Source organism: Gallinula chloropus (genome assembly GCF_964237585.1).
Source record: "Gallinula chloropus genome assembly, chromosome: 2".
In the NCBI taxonomy this organism is placed as follows: Eukaryota; Metazoa; Chordata; class Aves; order Gruiformes; family Rallidae; genus Gallinula; species Gallinula chloropus.
Genome location: NC_140086.1, coordinates 598661 through 626157, shown reverse-complemented (window position 1 = coordinate 626157; position 27497 = coordinate 598661). Strand labels below are relative to the sequence as shown.

General features: G+C 54.8%; 1 protein-coding gene across 1 annotated transcript in view; it reads right to left on the bottom strand.

Moving 5' to 3' along the window:
• The window catches only part of SCRIB (scribble planar cell polarity protein), a gene marked incomplete at its 5' end in the record, with an annotated part of 112919 nt that overhangs the window by 19437 nt on the left and 65985 nt on the right, over positions 1 to 27497 (bottom strand). Inside the window, 14 exons of the mRNA XM_084260511.1 lie at positions 738 to 845; positions 3346 to 3471; positions 4317 to 4358; positions 4938 to 4988; positions 8213 to 8281; positions 10265 to 10666; positions 16098 to 16181; positions 16869 to 16925; positions 19659 to 19715; positions 19939 to 20058; positions 20700 to 20888; positions 24780 to 24896; positions 25324 to 25500; positions 27180 to 27290. Of these exons, the coding sequence (XP_084116637.1) occupies positions 738 to 845; positions 3346 to 3471; positions 4317 to 4358; positions 4938 to 4988; positions 8213 to 8281; positions 10265 to 10666; positions 16098 to 16181; positions 16869 to 16925; positions 19659 to 19715; positions 19939 to 20058; positions 20700 to 20888; positions 24780 to 24896; positions 25324 to 25500; positions 27180 to 27290 (1710 nt within the window). The remainder of the gene's footprint in view (positions 1 to 737; positions 846 to 3345; positions 3472 to 4316; positions 4359 to 4937; positions 4989 to 8212; positions 8282 to 10264; positions 10667 to 16097; positions 16182 to 16868; positions 16926 to 19658; positions 19716 to 19938; positions 20059 to 20699; positions 20889 to 24779; positions 24897 to 25323; positions 25501 to 27179; positions 27291 to 27497) is intronic.

Genomic DNA, 27497 nt, shown 5'->3' with positions numbered 1-27497 from the left:
GCTTGTCCAGCCTGGAAAAGAGGGGGCTTGGGAGAGGGGGATCTCATTCCTGTACTCAGCTTCTGAAGGGGGGTTACAGAGCATGAGGTCAGACTCCTCAGAGGTGCAGAATGGAAGAGAGGCAATGCCACAAGTAAAACATATAGACAAAATCCTCTTCACAACGACCTCAGAATCCCCATTTCTGGAAATTCAGACCTCAAGTTGACTGGAACTGAGCAATCTCCCACAGCTTCAAAGGTTGTGTTGTCTGGCATGGAGGACTGAGGCAGATGACCTCACTTAGTGTGAATGGTTCTATGTTCCAAATACATGGAGGGGAGAAGGATTTGAAACACAGAATCATCCATGCAGGGGACAAGGATCAGTTCCAACTAAATTAAAGATCAAAATCTAACAAAGAATTCCTCAGAACAGGTTTAGCCTGGCCCTGGGCTCTGGAAGTTCAGAGTTTCTTTATATCAGAATAGTATAGATATGGAAGAGCATCCTAATGTCTGGGGAGAACAGCAGCACTGTGAGATTCAACGAGCTTTTGGGACTCTGTATGTTTATGGACAGGACTCTGGGGTGACCACCTGCACCAGGAATGAACTCCAACTTCCAAGGGACCTCGGCACATCCCTCCTTCACAGCAGCTAACTTGGGAGACAACAAATGCCTGCCTCCTGCCCATGCTCCCGACCTGCCCTTTGTACCACTGTGTGTGTGACGTGCCCCCAGCCAGCACGTGTTACCTGTGTCTCGAGCAGGGGGTGTGACAAGGGCACCGCTGCAAAGGTCTTGTAGGCTTGCTTGACGTTGATGGGGATCTCGTCGGGAGAGGGGGGCGAAGGTGGCTTTTGCTACAGGGACAAAGACAGAAGGGAAAGACAACCACAGGTGTTACAGTCATAGAATCAGGGGTTGGGAGGGACCCCCAGAGCCCATGGGGTCCAACCCCCTGCCAAAGCAGCTCCCCAGCTCATACTGCACAGGGCAGCATCCAGACAGGGCTGGAATCTCTCCAGAGAAGGAGACTCCACACCCCCTGGGAAGCCTGTCCCAGGGCTCCCTCACCCTCAATGGGGAAAAGTTCTTCCTCTGCTCCAACTTGCAGCCACTGCCCCTTGTCCTGTCCCCACAGACACTGAAAGGGGCTGCCCATTCCCCTGCATCCCATACTGAAGATACTGATAAACATGAATAAGGTCCCCCCTTAGTCTTCTTCTCTGCAGGCTGAACAGCCCCAGCTCCCTCAGCCTTTCCTCCCAGGGGAGATGCTCCAGGCCCTTCAGCATCTCTGTCCCTCCTCTGGACTCTCTCCAGGAGATCCCTGGCTGTCTGATCCCAGGGAGCCCAGCACTGGACACAACACTCCAGGTGGGGCCTGAGCAGGGCAGAGCAGAGGGGGAGGATCCCCTCCTGTCACCTGCTGCCCACACTCCTCCTGATACCCCCCAGGATCCCACTGGCTCTCTCAGCCCCCAGGGCTCACTGCTGGCTACAATAAAGCTGAACACAGGGAAAACACAATGCAACTCTCAGCCTGCAAAGGCTGAAGAGTGGGATGTGTAAGAGACGAGTCCTGCAGCCCTGGGAGGGAACAGGAGCAGTGTATCACAGGCTGTAATGCTATATACAGCAGAGCATCTTTCACAGCCCTGTTTAACTTCCTGGATGGTAAAAGAACGATGCTTCTGGCAGCACAGATCCTCATGGAGCTGACCAGAATTCTGTGACCCATCTCTTGTCCAAGGGGCTTACTGGTGTCACATTCCCTAAGGATTTCCTCCCAGTTCAACCAGCTTGCACCTACCGGCATCAGTGGGCCCTGGGGCTGGAACAGGGCAGCTGTGCAGCTGACTCTGACCCCTACTTAGAGCTGAACAAAAGCCACACTTAGTTCATTAGAAAATAAAGATAAGCCCTGGCCTTGTCTGGCATTTCTGACTAATGGGACCTTCTTCATTGGAGGGGATCTATTAGTCTCCTGTACTCCTGGTTCTGAGCAGTAGGTACTGCAAGGCTGATGGTCACAGCTCCCCAAAGCAAAGGGACAGCTCCTCAGGGCTCTGTGATCTGGAGAACTGCCTTTGATCTCAAACTTCCCCTTCACAGACTTCCCCTCACTCAGAAACATCAGGTCCAAGAGGTCCTGCTGCCTGTCACTTGCCTTTGCTGGTCTTTTCCTCACCTGTCTTCCCTGTGACCCTTCTATCCCATTCAGGGAGGAAGAAGAGTCATAATGACCTGCTCAGAGCATCACAGAAATCACAGAATCACAGAATCACAGGGTTGGAAGAGACCTTTTGAAGATCATCAAGTCCAACCATTCCCATCCTGAGCTAAACCATATCCCTAAGTACCTCATCTACCCTTTTTCTGAACACATCCAGGGATGGTGACTCAACCCCCTCCCTGGGCAGCCTGTTCCAGCCCTGACAACTCGTCCAATAAGATTTTTTTTCCTAATATCCAATCTAAACCTGCCCTGGCACAAGGGAACATGAGCACAGGAGAAGTGAGACCACCACCTTCCCTTCTACCAGAACGCACATCCTCTTTAGTCACTTCACTCTACCAGTCCCTCCAGCTGTGCTAACTCAGCTTCAGATGTTTCAGCCTGGACTGAAGCTAAATTATGTTTCTTGATGATGTTCCCTTCTGCATAGGATAAATAACAGCACGTCAGGATCAGAAGAGATGGTAAAATATGTGAACCTTGGCCAATTACATTGGGGTTATATATCTGCCTGTCTGCAAGTCACATCTCTAATTTGGTATCATGTCATAAAGCTTCAAGAAAAAAGGAAAGGCTGTATATATACTGCAGGTATACAAGTCTTCTGTCACGACAGAGACCAAGATACCTGGATCTCTCCCATCAACATATGGGCCAGGGACTATGAATCTTTCAAAACCAAACATAAAACTTCACTAGCAGCAAGTTGGTATTGGCTTTTGCTCCAAGATACTGAACACTGATAGACAAGTGTTCTGAAAGATGCTTCAACAGAAGACAGCACTTCATCAGTATCTAAAGCTGCCAGTGCTGTGGGGATTTCAGCCACAAGACAGCTCAGCAGTGCCAGCTTCCTCAGTGGGTACATGACAGCACAGTCATCTGTGTTAAACAGCTGAACAGGGCGCACTGACCCTGACTCTACTTGTCACTGTGCAGGTTCCCACCCAGGACATCCAGACCAGAGAACAACCAAGAGCACTCTCAGCCAGGGCACGTGATCTCTAACCTCCCAAATCCCCCCCCGGAAGGTGTGTGCAGCCCACCCACCAGAAAAGTGGCCCTACAGCAACCCAGGATGACAGACAGAGCTTAGCAAGAAGGAACTGCAGGGCACTTACAGAGTGCTGGACACTGAGGCACAGCTCGGGCTGCTGGAAGGGGTTGGGGCTGTCCCCGTCCTCCGAGTTGTGCGGGGCAGCGTTTTGTCGCACACGGGCAAGGGGCTGGATGACGCCTGGCTTGGTCTGCTTGTGTCAACACCACACAAGAGGGGAAGGCAGGGGGAGGTGGAGGGCAGAGAGGGGGGAAGAGAAAGAGAAACGGGCAGTTAGGGCGGCAGGTGCATGCCATGCAAGTGAACACAACAAATCCATGCACGTGAGCTCAACTCCTCAGCTGCACTGCTGACTCCAGGTACCAGACTGGGAGGGAGTTAGGAAGCAAGCACTCAACAACGCCTCTGGTGTGAGTATTTTAGACAGGCAGAGAGATTCAGAGAAGTCACAACAGGACCAGCGGGTTGCAGGGAAGGCCAGGACACAAGGAAGACTCTGCCATACAAGCAGCAGCCTGCAAGGGTCAGGGGAGTATGACATGAGCATGTCAAAGCTTGGAGAAGGAAAGGATCACAAAGGGAAGATGCAGTAGGGACACATCAGCCAGGAATGGGTATTGTCAGAAGCTGGGGATGAGAAGGAACAGACACCCAGCTTGGGCTCCAATCAGAAACACAAGGCAGGAGTCTGAGATTTGACCCAGGTGCCACCACTGCTGGATGCTGTGTGGAAGCAAACACAACATCCAGTACCAGAGAGGACAGAAGCAGGAGCCGAGTAAACCAGCAAAGCCTATGTGGCTGAAAGCTGCAGGGGTAAACAGGAGGAAAAGCTGCAAAACCACCTGTGTTAAGTTTTCAGACAGTATTTAAGACATAGTGCATTTGTCCCAACTCGAGGTGTAGTGAGGACTGAAGACAGAATTGGAGCCAACAGTGAGACTGGCAGGACTGGAAGTGAGCACACACAGGAGGAAGAGGCAAGCTCTACGTGCTGGGGACACTACCCTAAGGTCTCATGGCAGAGGTACTTACTGATTTACTGTCATCCTGTGATGTGATGAAGTTAATGGAAGCCTGAAACAGAAACACAGGCGTAAATTTGGAGTCTGTACAGGAAGCTTCTTGTTTACCCTGCTCCCCACGAAACCAAATACAAACCTCCCAACCCCTCCCCTGCCCCGTCACCCACCCTGCACAGGGAAGAGCCCCCCAGGTCCTCTGCTGCCTTCTCCAGGCAGGAAGCAATCCAGAGCCCACCCACAAGAGCCTCTCCCAGTTCCTCTGGTACTCACACCTCTCTGCAGACCTGCAGGCACTGACCCCCATCCTCCCCACCTCCGCTCCAGCTCAGGTCTGGGCCCCTGTGTACATCCCCTGCCCCGGCACCGGCTACTGAGCTTGAGCAAAGCCACCAGCACCACAGCTGCTCTGCCAGGAAGCGCTCACAGATGCCATCTCAGCAGTGGCTAGCGGGGAACGGCCTCTGGGCCTGGGTGCTGTGCCCTGCAGCACCGGCCTCGCGCACACCAGGCCCCGGAGCCAGGGAACGCGGAGCCAGAGCCAGGGGCGACCAGAGCGAGGGGCGGCGAGCAGCGGTGCCGGGTGAGAGCAGCATGGAGCAGCAGCGCACACTGCACACCAACAGGCACTTACAAAGCGGGTCTCCCTGCCTGGCAGGTGAGCAGGCCGAGGGGCTGCAGGCGTCTGGAGAGGGACAACACCAGGGAGGGTCGTCAGGGGAGAGAACGGGAGAGAAAACGAAGAAACCGGGTTTTCCGTGTGAGAGGCTGAGACAAGCACCTCTCCCAGCACAGACTGTCACCAGAGCTGGCAGTGTCCCCACCGCAGAGCTGGCAGTGTCCCCACCTCGGTGCTGTCAGTATCCCCACCTGGGAGCTGTCAGTGTCCCCACCTCAGCTCAGAGCTGGCAGTGTCCCCACCTCGGTGCTGTCAGTGTCCCCACTTCAGAGCTGGCAGTGTCCCCACCTTGCCCACACACACAGACCCAGCACAAACAGATCCCTTTTCCCCACCAGAAGCTTGCAGAACTCAAGGCCAGGCCAGACCACCGTGACTCCAGCCTCAGGACAAAGGATTCAGCTTCCCTCAGTCATGCTCTGAAACAAGCCCACAAATTCTGTCCGCACTACAAGATGCCAAACCCAAAGCATTGACATTGGAACAGGCAGAGAATCAGAGATGCAATTCCCTGGAACTGCTACTCTGCAGAAGCAACCCAAAGGTCCAGGCTCCTGAATCCCCACAATACGCACAAGCCACAAGGCTGGTGATTGCCCTGTGTCCTTTGGTATTATGTGCTGGACCTGTTCTGTTTAGTTCTCTCCATCATCTGGAGAAAACTCCATCTATCAGGCACAGCCTTGACTGACACGCAGGAGGTGGCTGCAGAAGACCCTGATCCAGGAAGAATTAATAACAGGAACCTCACGTACAGAGCTCAGGGCTGAGAGTGTCACTGGCAGGACCAAGAGCTCAGCACTGAGACATCAAGAACAACCACAGAATCCCAGACTGGTCTGGGCTGGGAGGGACCCCAAGGGTCCCAGAGCTCCAACCCCCTGCCACAGGCAGGGACACCAACCTCCAGGCCTGGAGCTACACAAGGTTGCCCAGGGCCCCAGCCAACCTGGCCTTGGACACCCCCAGGGACGGGGCACCCACCCCCTCTCTGGGCAGCCCCCTCCAGCCCCTCACCACTCTCTCTGCAAAGAACTTCCCCCCAGTCTCTCCTCTCCCCCTTCCCTCCTCCAGCTTCACTCCAGCCCCTTGTCCTGCCAGTCTCTGCCCTTTAACAAGCCCATTCCCCTCCTGTTCCTCTGCTCACTTCAGGGATGGGAAGGCTGCAGTGAGGTCCCCCCACAGCCTTCTCTTCTCCAGGCTGACCCAGCCCAGCTCCCTCAGCCTCTCTCTGTAGGGGAACTGCTCCAGCCCTCTGAGCATCCCCATGGCTCCTCTGACCCCTCTCCAACAGCCCCACATCTTCCTTGTGTTGGGCCCCAGCTCTGGACACAGGACTCCAGCTGGGGCCTCAAACAACTGCCAAGGTCCCTAAATCCCAACAGTCAGAGATCAAGTACAGAAAAAAGCAATGAAGTGGGCTGCTAAGAAATGAATAGATTGTCTCTCACAGCACACACGCCTCTGGACAGAAAGAAAACCAAGAAAAACACTGCACAGACGATTCAATATGTTGACCAAGCTACAGAGATTTCGTGCTACAACTCCCCTGAAGTGTTAGAACAGGCTACAAAGCACAGCCAGTGCCACCTAGCAGTGACTACGGACACCCAGTGTAGAACTGGAAACGCCTGCAGCTGCAGAAACTGGAGTGACAGATCATGGGATTCTAACACCAAATGAGCGAGCCCGTCCCTGCTGTGAGAACAGACACCCAGACAGCCGGGGGTTGCTCGTGGCAGGGACAGGGGAACCCGCGGTACCAGGGGACCATGTGGTACCAGGGAGGTTCCTGTGACAGGCCAGAGCAAGGGACATTTCTAAGAACAGGATTAAACCAGCACATTGAGGGAGGTCAGATACTGGAGCAGCCTCTAGAAAGGTGCAGCTTTTCCATCCCCAGAGGTGTTAAAAATGTAACCAGATGTGGCCTTTAGTAGCCTGATCTACTGGACCTGCTCCAACCAGACCTTCCATCCCAGATCATTCTTGGAGCAGCCACATGGCCCCCCTTGGGATTTGGGGTCCCTTTTCAACTGAGAGCTGAGGATCTTCAGAGGCAGAGCAAATGAGTATCTAGATCTTTTTCTGTTGTAGAGTGAGGAGCATCCTCTCCACCCCACTCCTTCTGCAGAGAAAGGATCCAATCTCAAGTGAAATCTGGACTTGTGGCTGTGGTGGTTTTGCACAGTGGGGTTCTTGCAGTGGGGGGGCTGCCAGGGTGGTTTCTGCAAGAAGCAGCTCGAAATTTCTTCTCCCCCCCCATCCCTGGCTAAGGAGGAGAACAATTTGTGAGGAACTAACCCCAAACCCCATCCCCATCTCCCCTGTGACACCTGGGAGGGAGGAAGGGAGAGAAATCATGGGTAAAGCTGAGTCTGGGAAGAAAGGGGGGTGGGGGGAGGTGAGTTAAGATCTGGTTTTACTTCCTTTTATCCTACTCTGGTTCCAGTGTGTGTGCACAGTAAATCAGATGCAATTTTTTAATTCCATGTTGAGCCTGTTCTGCCCATGATGCTGACTGTGGAATCTCTCCCTGCCCTTATCTCCACTCCTGAGCCTCTCAGTATCTATTTCCTCCCCTGCCCAGCTGAGAAGGGGAGTGACAGACTGACTTTGGTGGGCGTCTGTCCTCCAGCCAGGGTCAAACCACCAGAGTGGCCAGAGGAATACTTACTCACAGCCCAAAATAAACCTCCTATCAGTGTGCAACCTCTGTCAGAAGAGCAACTAAGTCAACACATGGAGCTGGAACGGAAAGCACTGCCTTGGGATCTCTCTGGGAGACTGAGGAGCACTGCTTTACAGACTGGAGAGGATCCTGCTAATCCCAACTTCTTCTCTTCCAACATACCAGTTGCCAGAATGAAACAGTCTGCATTTTGGTGAGGCCATTCTCAACGACAGACCACTACCATCCTGCAGTCACTCCAGGTACTCCCCAGGGAATTAAGTTACCTCTCCAAGCAATAACCTTCCACTGAGTTTCTAACCAGCTAATTATACTCCTGGGTCTCAGACATTTTCAGAGCAGAGTTCTTCCCCTAGTTCCCTAGATGTCTCCTGTGACAGACACCCTTCCACCTCACAGGCATCACACTCCCAAGGACGATCACCACACGTATTTGGGCTCCGCTGCCCACCAGCCCCAGTGCTCTCCTGCCCCAGAAGCATCCCTCCCTCCCTCCTTCCCTGCCCATCCCCATCCTGCCTGGCCTGGGCAGTCTCACCTGCTGATTGCCAGGAGAATAGGGGGTTTCACGCCTGGAGTTTCCTGTCCCAGACTCGCCCGCAGGAGCCTGGAAGAGAGAAGACAAAGCCAGGTAGTCACTGCAAAGCAACAACGTCCATCTCCCTTCGTGGTGAGACCAGGAAGCAAGGGAGACCACAGACCTCCAGCCTGGGGCCAACCATGGGCCACCTCAGCATGGGGGAGCAGGGGAGCATCGGGCCCAACAGCAGCTCTCACATGGCAGAAACTTGCAGAAAGCATTAGAAACAGCAAGGGAATGACTAACACCACACTGGAACTGAGACCACAGCCCAACACCCTGCAAGGCCAACTGAATCAGGTTAAAGCCTTCTGCTGTATAAGACCACCCCTGAAATCCTCTCCCCCTAACTTCTCTTTAGCCCTCAACAGGCTGGGACACAGCCTAGACAAACCTCCTGTTGTACGGGCACCCAGAGAAGAAAGGTCCCTACCACCTGACAGGAGTTACCAGGAATTACCTGCAGCCTGCCCACAGGATTAAGGAGCGTGATTTAAGGAGCACGCCTGAAGAGGAACACAGGACACTGGGGATTCAGACAACTGTTCAAGCAAACCTAGGGTTCTGCAGGAATTAGGATGCACTACTGAATCATCACAGTTGGATTCAAGTCAGCCTTGGGCGATGGCATTTCTACTGACCAAGCCAGGACACATGGTCTGGTTTATACTGGAGCACAGAAAACAGCTGCTCCTTCCTGGAGCTGTAACGACAGAGAAAGCGGCAGCATCGACTGATCCCCTTCCATGCCCCCACTGCACAGAGTGTTGCTGCTCTCCCTGCTTCCAGCTCCTGCCATCCAAGCCTTCCCGTGTGCCAGCACACACAGCTTACCAGTCCCCAAGCAAGGAGCCAGTCCACAACTCTGCTTGGCAGGGACTACAGCTCCCTCATCCAGCTGACACACGACTTCTCCAGTGCCGGTGTCAGCACAGGACGTGCAGATGGGAAACTGATCCCTTTGACAGCAAGGTGGAACTGGCTCAGCTCCAGCTCTCTGTGACACCCACCTCCACCTGAATGATAGCTGCTCTGGCTTTAAATCTACCTCCAAGAAGGGTCAGTGCTTTGTGACCACTGCTTGTTTGGTCTTTTGAACTCTAAAGCTGGATGTCTGCAATGTCCAAGCCACAGCCTTTGACTTCTAATATACTGAGAGGCTACAGAGATTCAGCTCCACGCCTTGCTCTGGGCTCATCTGCCTACACGTCTGTGACAAGCAAATTCTCAGCCAGGAACTAGGCTAAACACATCTAAGGAAACTACAGCCTGGTGGTGTCTGCTTGGTTTTCTTTCTGTGTGTGGGGCTGGTTGTTTGCAGCTGTTTTGCTGGTCTTGCTTTTCAGAGCTCCCGAAAGGCTGAGAAAGGAGAAGGGGGAGAGTGGTGTGGTGCTCATCTGGACCATGCCACCTGTGGGTCTAGTCCTTGCTCTGCCACAGGTTTCCTGTGCAACGGCAAGAAGGCTACTACAAACCGACTTCCCAGAGCAGAAAGCAGAGCTCTCCCTTGAAGCCTACGAGTCTGGACACACCGAAATGTGTCATGCCGAGGAGCAGCACAAGCCTGGGCTGCAGACCAGCTATGTCAGCTGCACTGCCTCTTCCTTTTCCTGAGCATGGAGACGGCTCTCTGCTCAGGTCCAGGTCTGTAAGCATGACACCACCACTGTCCTTCCATAAGCCTCTCCCTGCTCCCAGCCCCAGCAGACAGGGAGCCCACTGCCCCCAGCCTGACTCTCTCCCACCCAGGGGCACGTTGCCTGACATCACTGCCCGCCCCCGAAGAGGGGCTCGGCAGCATGCACACAGGCAGGAACTGGGGCACGTCAGCAGCCCGAGGACAATTCAGTGGCTGTCAGAGTCCGACAGCCTCTGCCCGCGACGCTGGAGTTAGGTGTTAGGTGGGGCAGCCCCGCACAGGCCTCGTGCTGCCTGGCACCGGGGGCCCAGGGCATGCGCAGGGTTTAGTGCAACTGCATGCCACACACAGCGTGCCCTGGGGCTGCTTGCCTTGGAGTACAGGTTGGTCTTCAGCACGCCCCCCCTGCCATAGCCCAGGGGCGGGCCCCCCAGGCAGGCCTTGCCCGCGGCCTTGCCCCTGCGGTTAGCCACCACGAAGGGGTTCTCGCTGAAGAGGATGGGCTGGGAGTCGATCATACACTCTTGCTCTGGCGTCTCTGGCATCTGGTCCCGGGGCAAGGGGCAACCCGTGGGATCCTGCTTGTCTAGCTGGGGCTTGCCGGCCCCGCTCGGGCACTTGTCGGGTGACACCGGGTCCTGAGGCCGGCCGGCCGCGCTGCCGGGGCCCGCGGCCGTCTCTGGGCACGAGGCCCGGCTGTCCTGTGCCACTGGCAGGGACAGCACGGCGCAGTCGCCCTCCATTCTGGAGCCGCCCTTATTACACTGAGCAAGCTGAGAGGAAAACAAAAGGATCAGAAAGGCGTAAGGAGAACAGAGCGAAGCAGAGGAGGGAGAAAACACAGAGCAGCTGGTGCTGGAGGACAGGGGAGAGGAATTCCAGCACTAAAGCCCACGATGACCACCCGTTCCTTCCCTCTGTTCTACTTCACCACCACCCCTGCTGCTCTGAAAGCTGCTTCCAAGAGGGGACCCTGCTGTCAGCACGCAGCACACGCACCGAGGAGCTGACAGGCACAAGCACACTCCCTGCACTCTCCCAGCTCTCGCACACAGCCCAGCCTGCTCACCAGGAACACTGCTGTGCACCAGCAGCACCGCTTGCCAAAACCCACGTGAGCACACACCCTCGATCCCTCGGCAGCACCTCCAAGGCTCAACCCCACCTCCCAGCAAACACCAACCATCTCACCCCAGCACCTCCAAGGCTCAACCCCACCTCACAGCAAACACCAACCATCTCACCCCAGCACCTCCAAGGCTCAACCCCACCTCACAGCAAACACCAACCATCTCACCCCAGCACCTCCAAGGCTCAACCCCACCTCACAGCAAACACCAACCATCTCACCCCAGCACATCCAAGGCTCAACTCCAGCACCTCACAGCAAACACCAACCATCTCACCCCAGCACATCCAAGGCTCAACTACCCCCCCCCCCCCCAGCAAACACCAACCATCTCACCCCAGCACTTTGAAGCAGTTCCAGCACTGTCACACACAGTAACACCTCTCGCCTTGCTCCAGTGCTACAGCCACACCATCCATCCCATGCCTCTCCATCACACCTGTACAGATAAACAGGCTTTTATGGCCTCACTTCACCAAAATAGACACCGACAGGTAACAGCTAAATAACAGATCCCTGTGGGCACTCGTGCTGAAGGCAGGACTGAGAGAGCCCCAGTTCTACCTCGGCTCAACTGGCCCCATCCCAGATGAAGCACTGACCTTCCCTCTTTTAACACAGGAGTGAGTTTGTTACCCCAGCCAAAGCCTTCTTCAGAGAAGCAGAGACAGAGAGCAGCGACCAAGCCTCCCCCTATCCAAGTGTCTGCCGGGGAGCAGAGGGACCTCTTCTGCTCAGAGCACATTCTCCAGCTCCTGTGTCATGGCAGCAGCCACAAAAATAGCTCTCAAGGGCTGGGTGGGCTGGTGACTACAATGGCAGCTGAGAGGCTGAGGAATTCCTGAGGCCCTCCCCTCGCCCCTCAACCCCAACCCAACCCAAAGCAGGGGTTGGCAAAGCCCTGGCTCCTATCATATTTCTTCAGACAGGGAAGCAATTTTGCTGTTGTAGCTGCGTTACTTTCCAATGTAAAACCCCAGCAATCCCCTGCCCCAACTCCATCCTCCCTGCCCCAGAGTGCCACAGACCACACGAGCAAGAGCTCCGTGCACATCAACCTCAGGAGGTTCAACACTGCCAAGGGTCAGGAGTTGCACCTGGGCTGAAGAATCCCAGCCACAGATCCAGCCTGGGAGAAGAGCTCCTGGGGAGCAGCCCTGTGAGAAGGACCTGGGGGTTCTGGTAGATGAGAAACTCCCCCTGAGCAGCAGTGGCTCCTGCAGCTGGGAAGGGCGATGGGATCCTGGGCTCCATCAGCAGAGGGGTGGCAGCAGGGACAGGGAGGGGATTGTCCCTCTCTGCTCTGCCCTCCCCAGCTGGAGTCCTGTGGCCAGAGCTGGGGCCCAACACAAGGAAGATGTGGGGCTGGTGGAGAGGGGTCAGAGGAGCCCCGGGGATGCTCAGGGGGCTGGAGCAGCTCCCCTACGGAGAGAGGCTGAGAGAGCTGGGCTGGGTCAGCCTGGAGAAGAGAAGGCTGTGGGGGGACCTCACTGCAGCCTCCCCGTCCCTGAAGGGACCCCAGGAACAGGAGGGGAATGGGCTTGTTAAAGGGCAGAGACTGGCAGGACAAGGGGCTGGAGTGAAGCTGGAGGAGGGAAGGGGGAGAGGAGAGACTGGGGGGAAGTTCTTTGCAGAGAGAGTGGTGAGGGGCTGGAAGGGGCTGCCCAGAGAGGGGGTGGGTGCCCCGTCCCTGGGGGTGTCCAAGGCCAGGTTGGATGGGGCCCTGGGCAGCCTTGTGTAGCTCCAGGCCTGGAGGTTGGTGTCCCTGCCTGTGGCAGGGGGCTGGAGCTCTGGGACCCTTGGGGTCCCTCCCAGCCCAGCCCAGTCTGGGATTCTGTGATTCTATGGAGTACTGGCAGGTGAAAAGCACCGTCTGGAGCACCATCTGCTCGGTGGGGATGCCACCAGTGCCAGAGCCCACCAGCTCCAGTGGGCTGGTCGGTCCTACAGCCAGGCCCCTCTGACACATCCCAAGCAGAACACCACGAACACTGATCGCCCTGGTGAGTCCCACCAGCACCACCCCTGCTTTGCTCTGGACAAAGGGAAGGACTCCTCTCTCTCAGGACACTCTGGAGATGCTCCCCAGGAGCATGGCAAGTCTGAGAGGTCCATGGGGAGCTCAATCCCTGGTTTGTTGATGGACACGACTGGAACTGAGATCCATCCACCCCTTGCTCTGACCTCCAGCACTTCTGCCTCGCTCCCTCCACTCTACAGTGGGTTATTTTTACCAGGCAAGAAACAGTTTCTATTCTGGGTGAGCTGGGATTCTGGCAATGCAGCAGTGCTTTTCCCAGCCCTGCCTCCATTACCCTCCAGCTGAGCAGCCAGGACAAGCACGATTCACCCTGCATCCTCCAAGGCAAACAGAGGAGAAATGAGTTTGCAGTTCTGATCCAGACACTGGAGCAAATGCAATTTCACATCTAATAAACAAGTAGAGAGATGGCTGGACATTGAAGAGAAATAGATTCAGACTAGAAAGTACAGATTGTTAATTAACTACCCAGGATGATACACTGCTGAGATAAAGAGCCACAGAGTCACAGAATGGTCAGGGCTGGAAGGGACCTCTGGGGATCAGTCCAAGTACTTTTCATTTCTCATAGTCCAGAAAGCAAAGCCAGACTTTAAATGCTTTGCTGAGGCTGGATCAGACATCACTGGGTGTGAGTTTCAAACCTGCACTGTGCAGAAGACATATATGATAATAGGTCTTTTTTCCTGTGGTGACAGTGTCCAGGCATTGCAGGGCACTGTGGTGTCAGTCTGCAGGGACAGTGTCCAGGCATTGCAGGGCACTGGGGAGTCTGCAGGGACAGTGTCCAGGCATTGCAGGGCACTGGGGAGTCAGTCTGCAGGGACAGTGTCCAGGCATTGCAGGGCACTGGGGAGTCAGTCTGCAGGGACAGTGTCCGGGCATTGCAGGGCACTGGGGAGTCTGCAGGGACAGTGTCCGGGCATTGCAGGGCACTGGGGAGTCTGCAGGGACAGTGTCCGGGCATTGCAGGGCACTGGGGAGTCACTGGGAAGCTGGAGGGCCCCACGGAGACGAGCAGCCTCGCACGGCTCAACTGGCACCTTCAGCTGTGGTTTCAGAGAGACAGAAGGAGCTTGTGTCTTAATGAGCCTTCGTCAAATCTTGCTCACAAAAGGACCAATACGTGCCAGTACTGATTAATCCAAGACAGACACCCATGTGCCCCTCCAGGGAGCTGCTCTGGCAGGGGGCTGCACCTGATGATCTCTCGAGGTCCCTTCCAACCCCTGTGATTCTGTGACTCTTGGGGAATCCTGATGCCAAATCCCACCTGCAACCCAGAGCAGCCGTGCAGAGATCTGCACCTCCTCCTGCTCCACAGTGTGAAGAGCAGGCCTGGGAATTCCCTCCCAGGAACAGCAAGAGAAGAGACACAGACACTGTTAGGAGCAGCGCAGACAGGGGAGAAAGCTGGCCCAGAGGCAGGAAGGAGGACAGAAGTCCTGTGGGAACTGGGCATTGGCATCAGCCACCTTAACCCAGTCAGGCAGCCTGGTAATTGATCTGTGTGCTCTTGTACTGGCCGGGCTGATCCGTGCTGGGGCCTTCAGGCAGTCCCCAGACAGGCTTGGTGCAGCTCCTGAGGGAACACCGGGCCTGTGCAGGCCTTGGAGCCCACATCTCCCTCCAGTACCATCAGGCTGACACATCATTTCAAGCAGAGCAAAGACAGGGCTGGGCAAGTGACAGCTGGAAACGGATCAGCATGGGCACCCAGCGGCCCTGCCCCTGCAGTGGGACATTTATAGATGCTGCCCACACACAGCAGCATTCCAGCGTGCCTGGCCCTGCATTCCAGTGCCCAGCATTCCTGGGCTGACAGGGCTGCTCAGGCACCAGGGCCCACAAGCTGCTCTGGACAACGCCAGCGCTGTCTGGCCAGGAGGCAGCTGCTTGTGTGAGGCTGGGAGCTCCCCCCTCCTCTCCAGCTACTCAGTCACATGAGGAGATGCTAAAAATACGTTCAGTTTTCTCCTGATAATACTTTCCTGTGTGAACAGCCAGGAGACAAAACCCAAAGGCTGGGGGGCACGGGAGGAACAAGATGAGACAACAGCAGAGCCAAAGCCAGGCTCTAATCAGGGTGGAAGCAGAAAAGCAAGAGGACTTCAAGGAGAGGACAGATGAATGGGGGAGGAGACCTGTCTGGCTGGAATGAGATGGAGACGGTAAAGGCAAAGAGGTGATTCAGAAGTGACAGAACAGGAATGGGGTCTGATGATGACAGCAAAAGGTGGTCTTCCTCAGGAGCCTGAGGAGGTGTGTGAAGGAGCAGGCAGAGACCCAGCAGAACAGGCATGATGTGGGGAAGATAAACAGGACCAAAGGCAGCAAAGATGGAGAGGTGAGATTTTGGACAACACAGGAGAGACAGAGGAGCCTGTAATCCATGAGGTTTGTGAAATCTGGATTTTCCCTTGGCTGAGCTGCCACTGCACTTCAGGGGTGGAACTGTGGGTCACAGGGGCAGAAGCAGCCAGGGCCAAGTCGTGACAGGCAAGCACTGCTACTCTGCATTCTGTAGCCCTGGATGGACCTTGACCCAGCATCCCTCCTCCTTTCTAAACACCATCCCACATTTACAGCCAAGCTGTGCACACAGCACTGTCATGTTCTGTGTCAGGAAGAATCTTCCCCTCTGCAGCTTTTGGGAGCTGCTCTCTCCCGTGGTAAATCCCCTGTATCCTCCTCTCCCACTGGGCTCTTCTTTCTGCCTTGTCTGAGACACCTTTTGCATCTTGGTGACTGTACAGGCCACTTCCCTTTCCAAATGGAAAGCAGCCTCAGCTCTCTGCTCTCCTCATTAGCTGACTGTCATCGTTCTGGTGTGGCTGTCTCCCACTGGGGACAGTCAAAGCCTCCCCCAGCTCTGCTGTCCCCAGCTCTACCCCCCAGCTCTGTCCCCCACCAGCTCTGCCTCCCCGTTCTCCTCTGCAGACAGCACAGCCACCTCCCCAGCAGGGCAGGAGGAGGGGGCAGGTAACCCAGCAGCCCCCCCTGTGCAGGAACCCCTCTGCAGCCCCTCACTTACGGAGCGGTTGACTCTCTGCAGGCCGCTGCTGGGCAGGGCAGCCAGGGTCCGATAGTCCAGGCGCAGGGGTTCGCTGGCCACGTTCTGGAGAGGGGAGGGACAAGGAAACACAGAAAGCAGGAAGAGGTCAGGCCAGCGCTCAGCTGCATCAAGTGAAGAGAGCACTCTGCAGGAGACCACCCCTCACAACAGCCGAGGCCTCATCTCCAAACCTGTCAGATTCCCCATGCCTGGAAATGAAGTTGGAATCATTCCAAACACAGGACCCACGACACAGCCCAGGCTTGAGAAGTGCTCCAGAGAACACGTTGCTGGGGCCCTTGGCCCCCCACCACTGCTGCTGCCCCCAGTGCACACCTCCACTCCCTTACAAGGGGAGGGGTCCATGGGACATACCCACCAGTAAATGGCATCCAAAAGGCTTCCAGTCTGGGTCTGGGGACATCTGGGAATGAAAACCTACAACTCCTCCACAGCACCTTTTCTCAGCCTCAACTCACACTCACTGCACAGTTCTGTGTGGCTTCCCTTCCCATTTGTCTCCACCTCTGTAACTCCAGACATTGTTTTTCACCTTTCCTCCCTCAACCACGTCACAGATTTCTTCCTTTCTGGTACCTTCTCTTGTGCACAAAAGACTTTTGGGGAGCGGGGGGGGAGCAGAGAACAGAAATCACAGGGAACGAGCACTTGTTGAGTAGAGGTTTGTCTGTCCTTCAGTCCAGTTGTCCCTGTCCTGCACCTCTCCAGCCCTCCCGCCCTGCTCCTCACCTCCGCCTCCTCCTCAAGCTGCTGCGTGGCTGCCTCCCGCTCCCTGCGCATCCACTCCTTCCGCGGGACAGGGCAGAGTCAGAGCAGCATCCAGGCAGCACAGCAAAGAGAGAGGGAGAGAGGTCAGCACCATGCTGGTCACTCAGAGAGGGGACAGCAAGGAGAGGGCGAGCAGAGACCCAGCACGCATGCTGGGTGTGAGGGAAGAGGAGCTGGGGTTCTGTGGGAGCCTGGTGATCACCCAAAAACAGAACAGGCACCCCGTACAGCACAGGGAGGGGGTCACCGATGTCTCTACGGTCCCCAGTGGAGGGGGGAAGAGTGAAGGGAGCTAAAGACCCCCAAGCATGACTACAGCATCACTGAGGGAAAGGAGACAGTCACTTATTGCCAGGGGAGGTGTCCTGACAGCAGACAGGAGAGCTGGAAGGGAATGGACAAACACGTCTACAGAGCACAGCCCTGCGTATCACTATGGACAAGGACCTAAAGAGATCACGTGCCACAGCATCACACCAAGAGACTATACATAGAGACAAGGTGAGCCACAGGCAGGGCTTCAGATCAGCTGCTCAGCTCTCCATCATCCCACCAGCACAGGAATACCCCAAGAGTGACCAGTCTGGCAAGCTACAGGCTCCCTTCCAAGCTGCACGGGAAGGTTACAGCGTGTTCCTTGTCTGAAAGAGCGATTTCTGTGTGCTTAGACATCAGTGACATCCTGCCCAGCCCGTGCTGCAGAGTGGGGGCTGCAAACAAAAGCAGCATCGTTCTTCCATTTCACTGGGACCTCCTGACAGCTCCCACCAACAGCAGCAACCAGGGAAACCTGAAAGCACCCAGGCCCTTCTCCTCAACAGCTTCTGTGCACTGCCACTGCCAGCAAGTGCATCACACCCTCACCTCTGGACAATGAGCAACACGAGGAGACACCCACGTGATGGGGCACGAGACCCAAAGGGTATTCAGGGATACTGAAGCTAAAGTCTGTTCTGAATCTGGATGTCCCTATTTTGGACAAGTGTTAGCCAAAGGTGAGTGCTCAAGCTGGCAATAATCATGTATGTGATCCTTCTCTGAGGCCTTAAACTGAAGAGAGCCAAGAGCACTGGGCAGCCCTGATGGAGCTGTGGAATGTCCAAACTCCACCTCTGACAACATCTGGGGAGCCTGGGGATTGAGGCTGGAAAAACAATTACAGCTACAGAGCTGGGACAGAGGATTGCACCATAGGCAACCCCCAGAGATCTGGAGTTACTGGTGTTAGAAACTGGAATCACAGACCTGAACTGGGGATGCGTGTGGTGAGTGCAGTGGTGGTACAGGACCACTGAGGACAGTAAAGATGAAATTCTCCCCACTTCTCCAGCTCACAACCTCACTGTGAGGGGAGATGTTTGGTCTCTGTGTGCAAAACTGACCATGAAACACTGAAGTATCAGAGGAAAGGTCCAAAAACAGTGACAAGACCACAGAATCACAGGATCAGCAGGTTGGAAAAGACCTTGAAGATCATCCAGTCCAACCATTCCCATCCTGAGCTGCCCCAGCTCCCTGAGCACCTCATCTCCCCTCTGTTCAACACCCCCAGGGGGTGACTCAGCCCCTCCCTGGGCAGCCTGTGCCACAGCCCCACAACTCTGCCAGGGAAGAACTTTGCCCTCCCAGCTGAGCTGACCCTGCCCTGGGGCAGCTTGAGCCCATTGCCCCTTGTCCCATCTCCTGTCCCCTGGCTGCAGAGACCATCACCCACCTCTCTGCACCCTCCTGGCAGGGCAGGGGAGGTGGGGAGAAGGGCTCCCCTCAGCCTCCTCTTCTCCAGGCCGAGCACCCCCAGCTCCCTCAGCTGCTCCTCAGAGGATTTGCCCTCCAGCCCCTTCCCCAGCCTGGTTGCCCTTCTCTGCACTCGCTCCAGGACCCACATGTCCTTCTGATGCTGAGGAGCCCAGAACTGGACCCAGCACTCCAGCTGCAGCCTCCCCAGTGCCCAGCCCAGGGGCACAATCCCCTCCCCAGCCCTACTGGCCACGCTGGGTCTGGCACAAGCCAGGCTGCCCTTGGCCTTCCTGGCCCCTGGGCACACTGCTGGCTCGTGGTCAGCCTGCAGCCACCCAACACCCCCAGGTCCTGCTCTGCCTGACAGCTCTCCAGACAGTCTCCCCCAGCCTGTAGCTGCTGGGGGTTGTTGTGTCCCATGGGCAGGACTCTGCCCTTGGCCTTGTTAAACTTCAGAAGAATGGGACTGAACAAATTACAGTTTTAAGAGGGACCACTAGAACAGCCCATCCCTTGAGGGGGCTGACTCTGCCACTCTCCTGTGAGAGGCTGGGAGAGTGGGCAGAGACACAGAATGCTCACAGGGAGCAGAGAAATGATCCTGTAAATGGAGGGGCACAAACTCCTGTATAATGAACAGTGCCACTTCTTCAGGTCAGGGCAGCTCTGAGCTGGGTGCTCATCTTGGCTCAGGAGAGCTCTGCCAGGTCACAGTGCTGTACAGAGTGGATTGTGTTCAGAAACACAGGGCTTCCAGGCTAACAGGGTGCAGCTTGGCCAGAAAGCACCAGCAGATGAACTCTGCAGGAACAGCAGAGTTCCATCACAGGGGCACACACAGGAAGGTACAGCAAAGCCAAGAAGCAGCTAGAGCAACTGAGGGGTGAACTACAACAAGAGAAGCCCCCATGGATTAACAACAGGGCAGGGACTGACTGTGGCTGTTCCCTGAGGGCTCACGGGCTTGGCAGAGCCGCTCTCAGGAACAGGTTCTGCTCATGAGAAATCTCTCACCACTTTCTCCATCTCTTCTCTCTCCCACTGAGCTGCTTCTCTCACCATTTCCATCTCCTAGGAGAGACCAAAGTTAGAGCCACCTCACCCAGTGCTCTCTCTCCACCTGTAACCTCACGTCCCAGCACGTTCCCGATGAAGTGCTGGGACCTGCTGCTCTGAGGGAACAAACTCCTCTACCCCTTGTGCTGCAGGTTCCACCAACCAAGGGAGACACTAGAGATTTTCAGAAACCTTTTCCACTCCAGGACATGCTCCCAGTTGTATCCAGAACACCCACCTTCTGCAGGATCTCCAGCTCCTCAGGGCTTAAATCCCGATCGATGGAAGAGATGCTTTCCAGGCTGTTCTTGCGACCGATACCGGTGGCAAAAGGGTTTGCAATAATTCCTGGGGACATCTGCAGAGCAAAAAGGCAAGAAAACATGTGGGAAATCTGCAGTGTGCCCAGATCCTGGGCTCCCAGACACAGAGTACCAAGATGATCCGAGGCAAGCTGCAACGCTCACACAGCTTGAAACCTTATTTCAGCTCTCAATCACCCAAGGAACTTGAGGTCTGAGAAAGAAGAGTTTAAATTGCAACAAAAAGAGGGCAAAGTGACCAGGGACCAGGTACATATTCTAGTGGAGAATAAAAAAGCTCACTTGCTAAGGCTTGTAAAACGAAAGCTGACAAGGTACAGGATTGCTCTGGTTAAGCTCTACCTGGTGGGGAAAGGCAAACAACAATAAAGAGGCAATTTACTTTAAATATAGCACTGGCACAAGAAAAAAATAGGCATGAAGTGCCTGGAGAAATCAGCTTGAAAACTGCTTTTCCAGCCAGTGCAGTGACATTGTCACACAGTCCTGTCCTCAGCAGCAGGGACAGTCTCTAGTGACTGCTGCTCTCACAAACTGGCAACTGCCTCCAGCTCAGACCAGACTGTGGAATCTGGGAGCGCTGCAGCCAAAGGCTGGAGGAATCCTGCAGTCTCCCAGGAAGGAAGAGGTGGGATGCCTGTGGCACTGCTCAGGCACCCTGCGTTTCAGCGCTCACCTCAATGGCGGCTGCAGCCTTGGGATCGAAGCCGTCGCAGACCAGCACCAGCAGCGCGTCACCCACGCCCCGCAGGATCTGCACGGCTTCCGTGTGTGTCATCCCCAGCAAGCTCTGATGGTTCACCTCCAGGATCCGCATCCCCACCTTCAGGCGGCCGTCCCGGGCTGCAGCCCCAGAGGAGCTCACCTGCAACGATGGGGGGACCCAGAAGTCACCTGAGGAGCTGTGAGAAGGTTGGGGGGCACGGGGACCAGTGGGAATCACAGAATCCCAGACTGGTCTGGGCTGGGAGGGACCTCAAGGGTCCCAGAGCTCCAACCCCCTGCCACAGGCAGGGACACCAACACAAGGTTGCCCAGGGCCCCAGCCAACCTGGCCTTGGACACCCCCAGGGATGGGGCACCCACCCCCTCTCTGGGCAGCCCCTTCCAGCCCCTCACCACTCTCTCTGCACAGAACTTCCCCCCAGTCTAGAACTTCCCCCCAGTCTCTCCTCTCCCCCTTCCCTCCTCCAGCTTCACTTCAGCCCTTTGTCCTGCCAGTCTCTGCCCTTTAACAAGCCCATTCCCCTCCTGTTCCTCTGCTCCCTTCAGGGATGGGGGGGCTGCAGTGAGGTCCCCCCACAGCCTTCTCTTCTCCAGGCTGTCCCCCCTCTGCCTCTCTCCATAGGAGAAGGAGAAGATGGGAAGGAGGAGTAAGGATGAAGCATCCAAAGCAAACAGGGAGAAAGGGCTGTGGCTGCCTGTCAGGGGCAGTCTGGAAATGCCTGCATGTGTTGCCAGGGAGGGCAGGAAGGGGGGAACACCTACACTTTGGCAGAGGACATGGGTGAGGAAGAAACCTCTTATGGGAGACACCACAAATCTGCATGTGAAACGTGCTGCCCCAAGACACTGCCTTTGTTCTGGCAGTGGAGAGGTGAGAGAGAAGCTCTTCCATCTGTGATCCTCCCAGGAAGGGAAGCACAGTAATTTTTTGTTGTGAGAGACAAATGAGAGCACAGGGATAATTCCTGTGGATAAATGAGGCAGAAAGACTTTCCCTGTCTTTGTGCTGGAGACAGGAGTGACACACCACACGTGTCTCTCATTTTCCATCTTCTTTCAGAGAAATAACATGTAACTGCTAAGATTTCTCCTCAGCAAGGCACAGGAACTCACAGTCACCTCACTGATTCTATGATTCTCATGCACGAGCTGTCAGGAGGGGAAGCAGCTACATGCAGCACACTGAGAGGCACATGAAGCCAGAATTTGTCTTACAGAGCACGAGCAGCCGTGTGTGTGAGGGGAGATCCAACACGCACACTCTGCACCAGGACAGAGGTGGGAGAGGCACAGCATTCCCCCTTCAGCAGGGAAAAGAGGTGTGCTGGGGGTACAGGCTGAAAGAAAAGTGAAACACCAAAGGAGGGAAACACCACCAGACAGACAGACTGACCAAACGAAGCAACACCCAAACATGAGGCTCAGGAGAAACAGGCAGGGTGGGGAAGTGAGAAGCATGGAACAATGACAACAGGAGAAACTGCTGCTGGGAAAGGAGCAGCATCACTGGGTGGGCATCACTGTTTGTAACGGGGAATCAAAGCCAGGAACCAAATGGGATGTACACTGTGGGACACGGGCAGCCTCTGCTCAGTGCCTGGACAAGGGGCGATGGGCTCAAGTTGGAACACAGGGAGTTCCCCACCAATCTGGGGAAGAACTTCTTCCCAGTGAGGGTGAGGGAGCCCTGGGACAGGCTGCCCCAGGGGTGTGGAGTCTCCTTCTCTGGAGAGATTCCAGCCCCATCTGGACCTGTGTGCCCTGTCCTAGGGACCCTGCTTGGGCAGGGCGTTGGACCCCATGGGCTCTGGGGGGCCCCTCCAACCCCTGTGATCCTGCACACACAGCCAGGCTGGACTGGATGTGGGCTGGGTACATCCAGGACACAGACAGACCTCTCTGGGATCACCAGAGACAGGCAGCTTCAGTTCAGCCCTGGTCTCAAAGAACCAACATGACTCAGCTTCCCAGGGAGAACTGTCAATGGTGCTACATGAGGGCGCTGCAGAAAGAAGTCCTCAGCAAGACCTGCAGATCCACCACAGGAGAGAAAGGGCAGCACAAGGACACACGAGGTCCTGTGCTGGGAGGGGGAGACAGCAGCATGTGTGGCTGGGTGTGCAGGGAGGATGGAGGCACGGGTAAGAACAGAGCAAGGGAAGACAGGAGGGACTACTGCACACATCTCACTGGGGCCAGAGGGGCAAGATAACCCCAAACACACCAAAGGCATGGGTGTTTATTGACTGATGAGAGCTGTTTGGGGGAAAAAACAAGACATAGGTGTTTACAGAGAAAATGCTGCATGCATTTATCTGTTGGGGGTGGGGGGAGCAGCCACGCTGCCTGCACACACTGTAAAGGCTGCAGAGGGAAAGGTCTCTGTGTGCAGGAGTCATCTGCACGCACAGCAGCGGCCAAGGACAAAGACCAAGTACTCACAATTCCTTTTCCAGGGACAGCAAGTGCATAAGAGTGACAGTAGAACACCCAGAAACAATGGGAGGAGGTGTGGTTAATGTGGAAAACTGTCCTGAATGCCAGATGTCATCACTGGTATGTCACCAAGGGACACTGAGCTATCCCCACTGAGACAGACCCTGAATTTCAGGCTGCAGATATAATTGATACTTATGGTATCCAGCTTGTAAGGCTTCATCAAGAAGCATTTAAAAAGGAGGAACCACATTACAGCTCTTTAAAAAACAAGACAATTAAGGGACTCAATGGAAATGCCAATTAAGAAAAACTAAGGAGAAAGGATGTAGTAATCACATATCCAAAGAGGAGGAGGAGGAGGAAAAAGCACTGCCCTGTCTCTCAGTTACTGGGAATATACAGAGAAAATAAGAGAAGATGGAAAAACCCTCTGGTTAGGAGGGTAAGAGAGATCAAGCTGAAGTAACAGAGTTGAAGGGAGAGCAGAGAAGTTCAGTGCTTTAGTTCTCTACAGGCTGAAACAACTACTATTAAAAAAAAAGAGTCTGTGTGTCTGTGTAAACTGACCCTGCAATGGGGTCAAAACCTTCCAAACCCCAAAGTGCTGTAACACTGAAGGAGATAAAACCAAACCAGTCAGTAAAAACAATAGTAAGTTACAACAATCTTAGGGTTTCTTTTACTGCACTTTGATCTTGACTCTGCCCAACTGAAAAGGGGGGTGATAAAGGGACTTTGGTGGGTGTCTGGCCAAACCACCACATGCTATTACAAATATTGCACCTGAATGTGCAACTATTACTTCAACAGAGTGAACTTACTGGTCTTTAACTTCAAAACTCATATAAAGAAGTTATATCCCAGTAATAACAAGTTCTGAGTACTCCCTTTCCTTGAAAGCAGACAGTTATTGGAAAGGGTTAACTGGCAATTATGGGGTGTCCACTGCCCAGTGAGGATTATTAAGAGCTCTAGAACTAGAGCAGCATTTCTACCCTACCATATCTGTGAAGAGGGAACCACTGGCACTAACACAAAGATCTACCAGAGTCCCCTTCAGTCAGCAGTGAGACCAAAACTGACACCAGGTACCACCCTGCTCTTGCTGACAAGAAAGGGGAGGTGATGCTTTTTGGGAGGGGTCAGGAGGAGCAGAAGCTTATATTGCTCAAGAGAAAAACACACACTGCTTCTTGGGGGAGAGGTGACAAGTAAGTCTGCACACAAGCAATGACTTACAGTGTCAGGGGAGCAACGTGACACAGACAGCACGTGGCACAGGAGGAGAGGGAGCGGTTTGTAATGGTCTCCAGAAAAGGAGGAGGTGCTGCAGTGGCAAGAAAGCCACAGGCACCTGGGTGAAGCAACTGGAATGGAAAGGAAAAGACATATGGGTTCATGTTATGGAAAAGCAGCAAGAAAAGAAACACAAAGTAAGAGCAAACACAGGAAATAAAAGGAATGGTGTAGCTGTTGTAGAGGAGGAAACAGGGAAGGAAACAGATGTGCCTCCTCCAGTCAGTGGAGAATATCCAGGAGGAGCAGAGGGAGCGTATCAACAGTCACCCTTCTCCCCAGCAGTCCCTGGTACCTTCGAAATGAAGATGCCTTCATCAGTGGGATCAAACGGGTTCCCAGCATGGCCTTTGGCTCCACCCCGGATACTGATGCCCAGCTTTTCTCCTGGAGCCTTTTCAATGCATATTTCCTGTGAACACAGAAATGGTCTCCTTGTTTCTGGGTCACAGTCAGACTGGCATTGTTAAAGCACTTCTAGTAGCTGTCCATGTTCTAAACACCCTGAGAAGATCCTGAACGAGACCTTTCACTCGTTTGGCAGAGTTCACTCCTCCTGATGAGGCTCTGCCCTTTTCTGTACTGCTGCCTCCTGGTCAGGTCCAGTCTTCAACTCTGACCATCCTCTGATCATGGTACCACCATGGGCATGACAAGAGACCCTACACAGCCCCCAGCTGGGTACATCCTTACCTGACTGGATGCTGCCACAAGAGAAGTTTGGTTCTATCCCAGCCCCAGCCCTCCAGCAGGGCAGGAAATCCCCCTCAGAGTACACAGATCCCGCTATAAAGGAGCTGCGATTCCCCAAGGTCCCATGTGCTGTACTCACAACGTACCTGCATCCCAGGAGGTGGTGGGTCTCGCCTCACCAGCATGGTCAGCTCCTGGGTGTTGGAGAGCAGGGCGTTCACTGCTTCCTGGTGGGTAGCATGGCGCAGGTCAATGCTGTTCACCACCAGGATCCTGTCCCCTACACGGAGACCGCTGCGAGACGCCAGCCCACGGGGAATGACCTACAAAGAAGCACTGACATTGCCACTGGAGAAGGAAGGATTGTGTCCTGGGGCCACCCTCAACATCCTCAGGCCTGTTTTGACTTCTCTCTCTGCAGCCAAAGCTCCCCAAGAGGGAGCACTGGCAGAGAATGAACTAAGCTCTGCTTTAAACTGTTACCCAGTGTGCTCTTCATCCTCACATTGTTTCCATCTGAACCAATCCTCTGTTAGCTTTTACAGATTCACTGGGGTTGGAAGGGACCTCTGAAGATCACCTACTCCAACCCCCCTGCTAGAGCTGCATTACCTAGAGCATGTTGCACAGGATTGTAACCAAATGGGTCTTGAGTATCTCCAGAGGAGACCCCACAACCTCTCTGGGCAGCCTGTCCCAGGGCTCTGCCACCCTCACAGCAAGTTATTTCTCAGATGGAAATGGAACCTTCCTGTGTTCTACCTTGTGCCCATTGCCCCTTGTCCTGTCACTGGGCACCACTGAGAAGAGTCTGCCCCTTCCTCTAGACACCCAGCCTTCAGGGATTTAGAAGTGTAGATGAAATCCTCTCTCAGTCTTCTCTTTTCCAGGCTAAACTGACCCAGCTCTCTTGGCCGTTCCTCATGTGGAAGATTTTCAAGTCCTGTAATCATCCTGGTAGCCCTTACTGGACTCTCTCCAGTAGTTCCCCGTCTTTCCTCTGCTGGGGAGCCCAGAACTGGACACAATACTCCAGCTGTGGTCTCACCAGGGCAGAACAGAGGGGAAGAATAAGCTCCCTCGACCTGCTGGCCACGTTCTTCTTGATGCAGCCCATTAGCCTTCTTGGCTATGAGGACACACTGCTGACTCCTCATGGAGGGCTTGTCATGCACCAGGACTCCCAGGCCCATTACTCTGCCTGTGACTGACAGCAGAAGACAACGTTCTCACAAGAGCTCTGAAGGAACTCGACTGTTAAACCGCAGGGCTGCTGTGGGAGGTGCAGCATCTGCCAGACTGACAGTGTCACTGCAACTCCAGACCTCAAGAAGGGCTCTAGAGGGGATCTTGAGAGCTACAAAGAACCCTAGCTTCTTTTCCTGGTAAAACAGGAGAGAGTGGAGACAGTAAGATCTGTGAGCACAGGGATAAGCAGGGGTTGAGAGTTGGTTCAGCTTTGGTAACAGTGAATCCTGTCTCGTTCCACCTGCTGAAGCACTGAGAGGGGAACAGTGGACACACAAAGGAGGGATCTGGCAGACCTAACTGCTAGATTTCCCTGGGTCCTGGATGGGATCTGAACCTGATGGCTACTGCAGAAGCTGTGTGATGGGGGGAAAGGCTGAGAGCTGGTGAACGGGGAGGAACCAAAGGGCAGAGCTGGACAGCTGCTGCTCAGGACACAAGGACTCCCAGGGGTGTCCCCCAGGGAGCGGTGCCATTCAGCACATCCATCTGTGCCCTGAGAAGGGGGTGCCCAGTGCAGTCTCCAGGTCAGCTGACGATGCTGTGCTGCTCTGAGCAGCCAAACACCACCTGGGTGGTGGGAAACTTCAGCAGGGTTCAAGAGACTGCAGTAACACCAACCCTTTACCTGTGCACATCTCCCACCCCCTTTAATTAGACCTGTAGTGTCCTTAAACTCTCCCATCAAAACCCTTCACCTTGACCCCAGTAACTGCCCAGCTCAGGCATGTTGGGTGCTCACACAGGACTCTACCTTTGAGATGAAGACACCTGGCTCATGAATCCCGAACGGGTGGCTGGAGTGGTCGCTGCCTCCTACGATGCTGAGCCCCAAGGGACCCCCAGCTTTTACAAGGTGAATTTCCTGGAGGGAACAAGAAGCAGAGTCAAAGGAAATCAGGCACATCCCACAAGGACCACAGGGCAACAGGGAATTGTGGGTGTCTTGGATGACTGAGCACAAGGGAAGCACCCACAGGGTGAGGGGGGTCCCTACTGCTTCTCAGTCACATGGGGGGCCCAACCCTCATCATTCCACCAGCTTCTCAAATGAGAGATGCCCGAGATGATG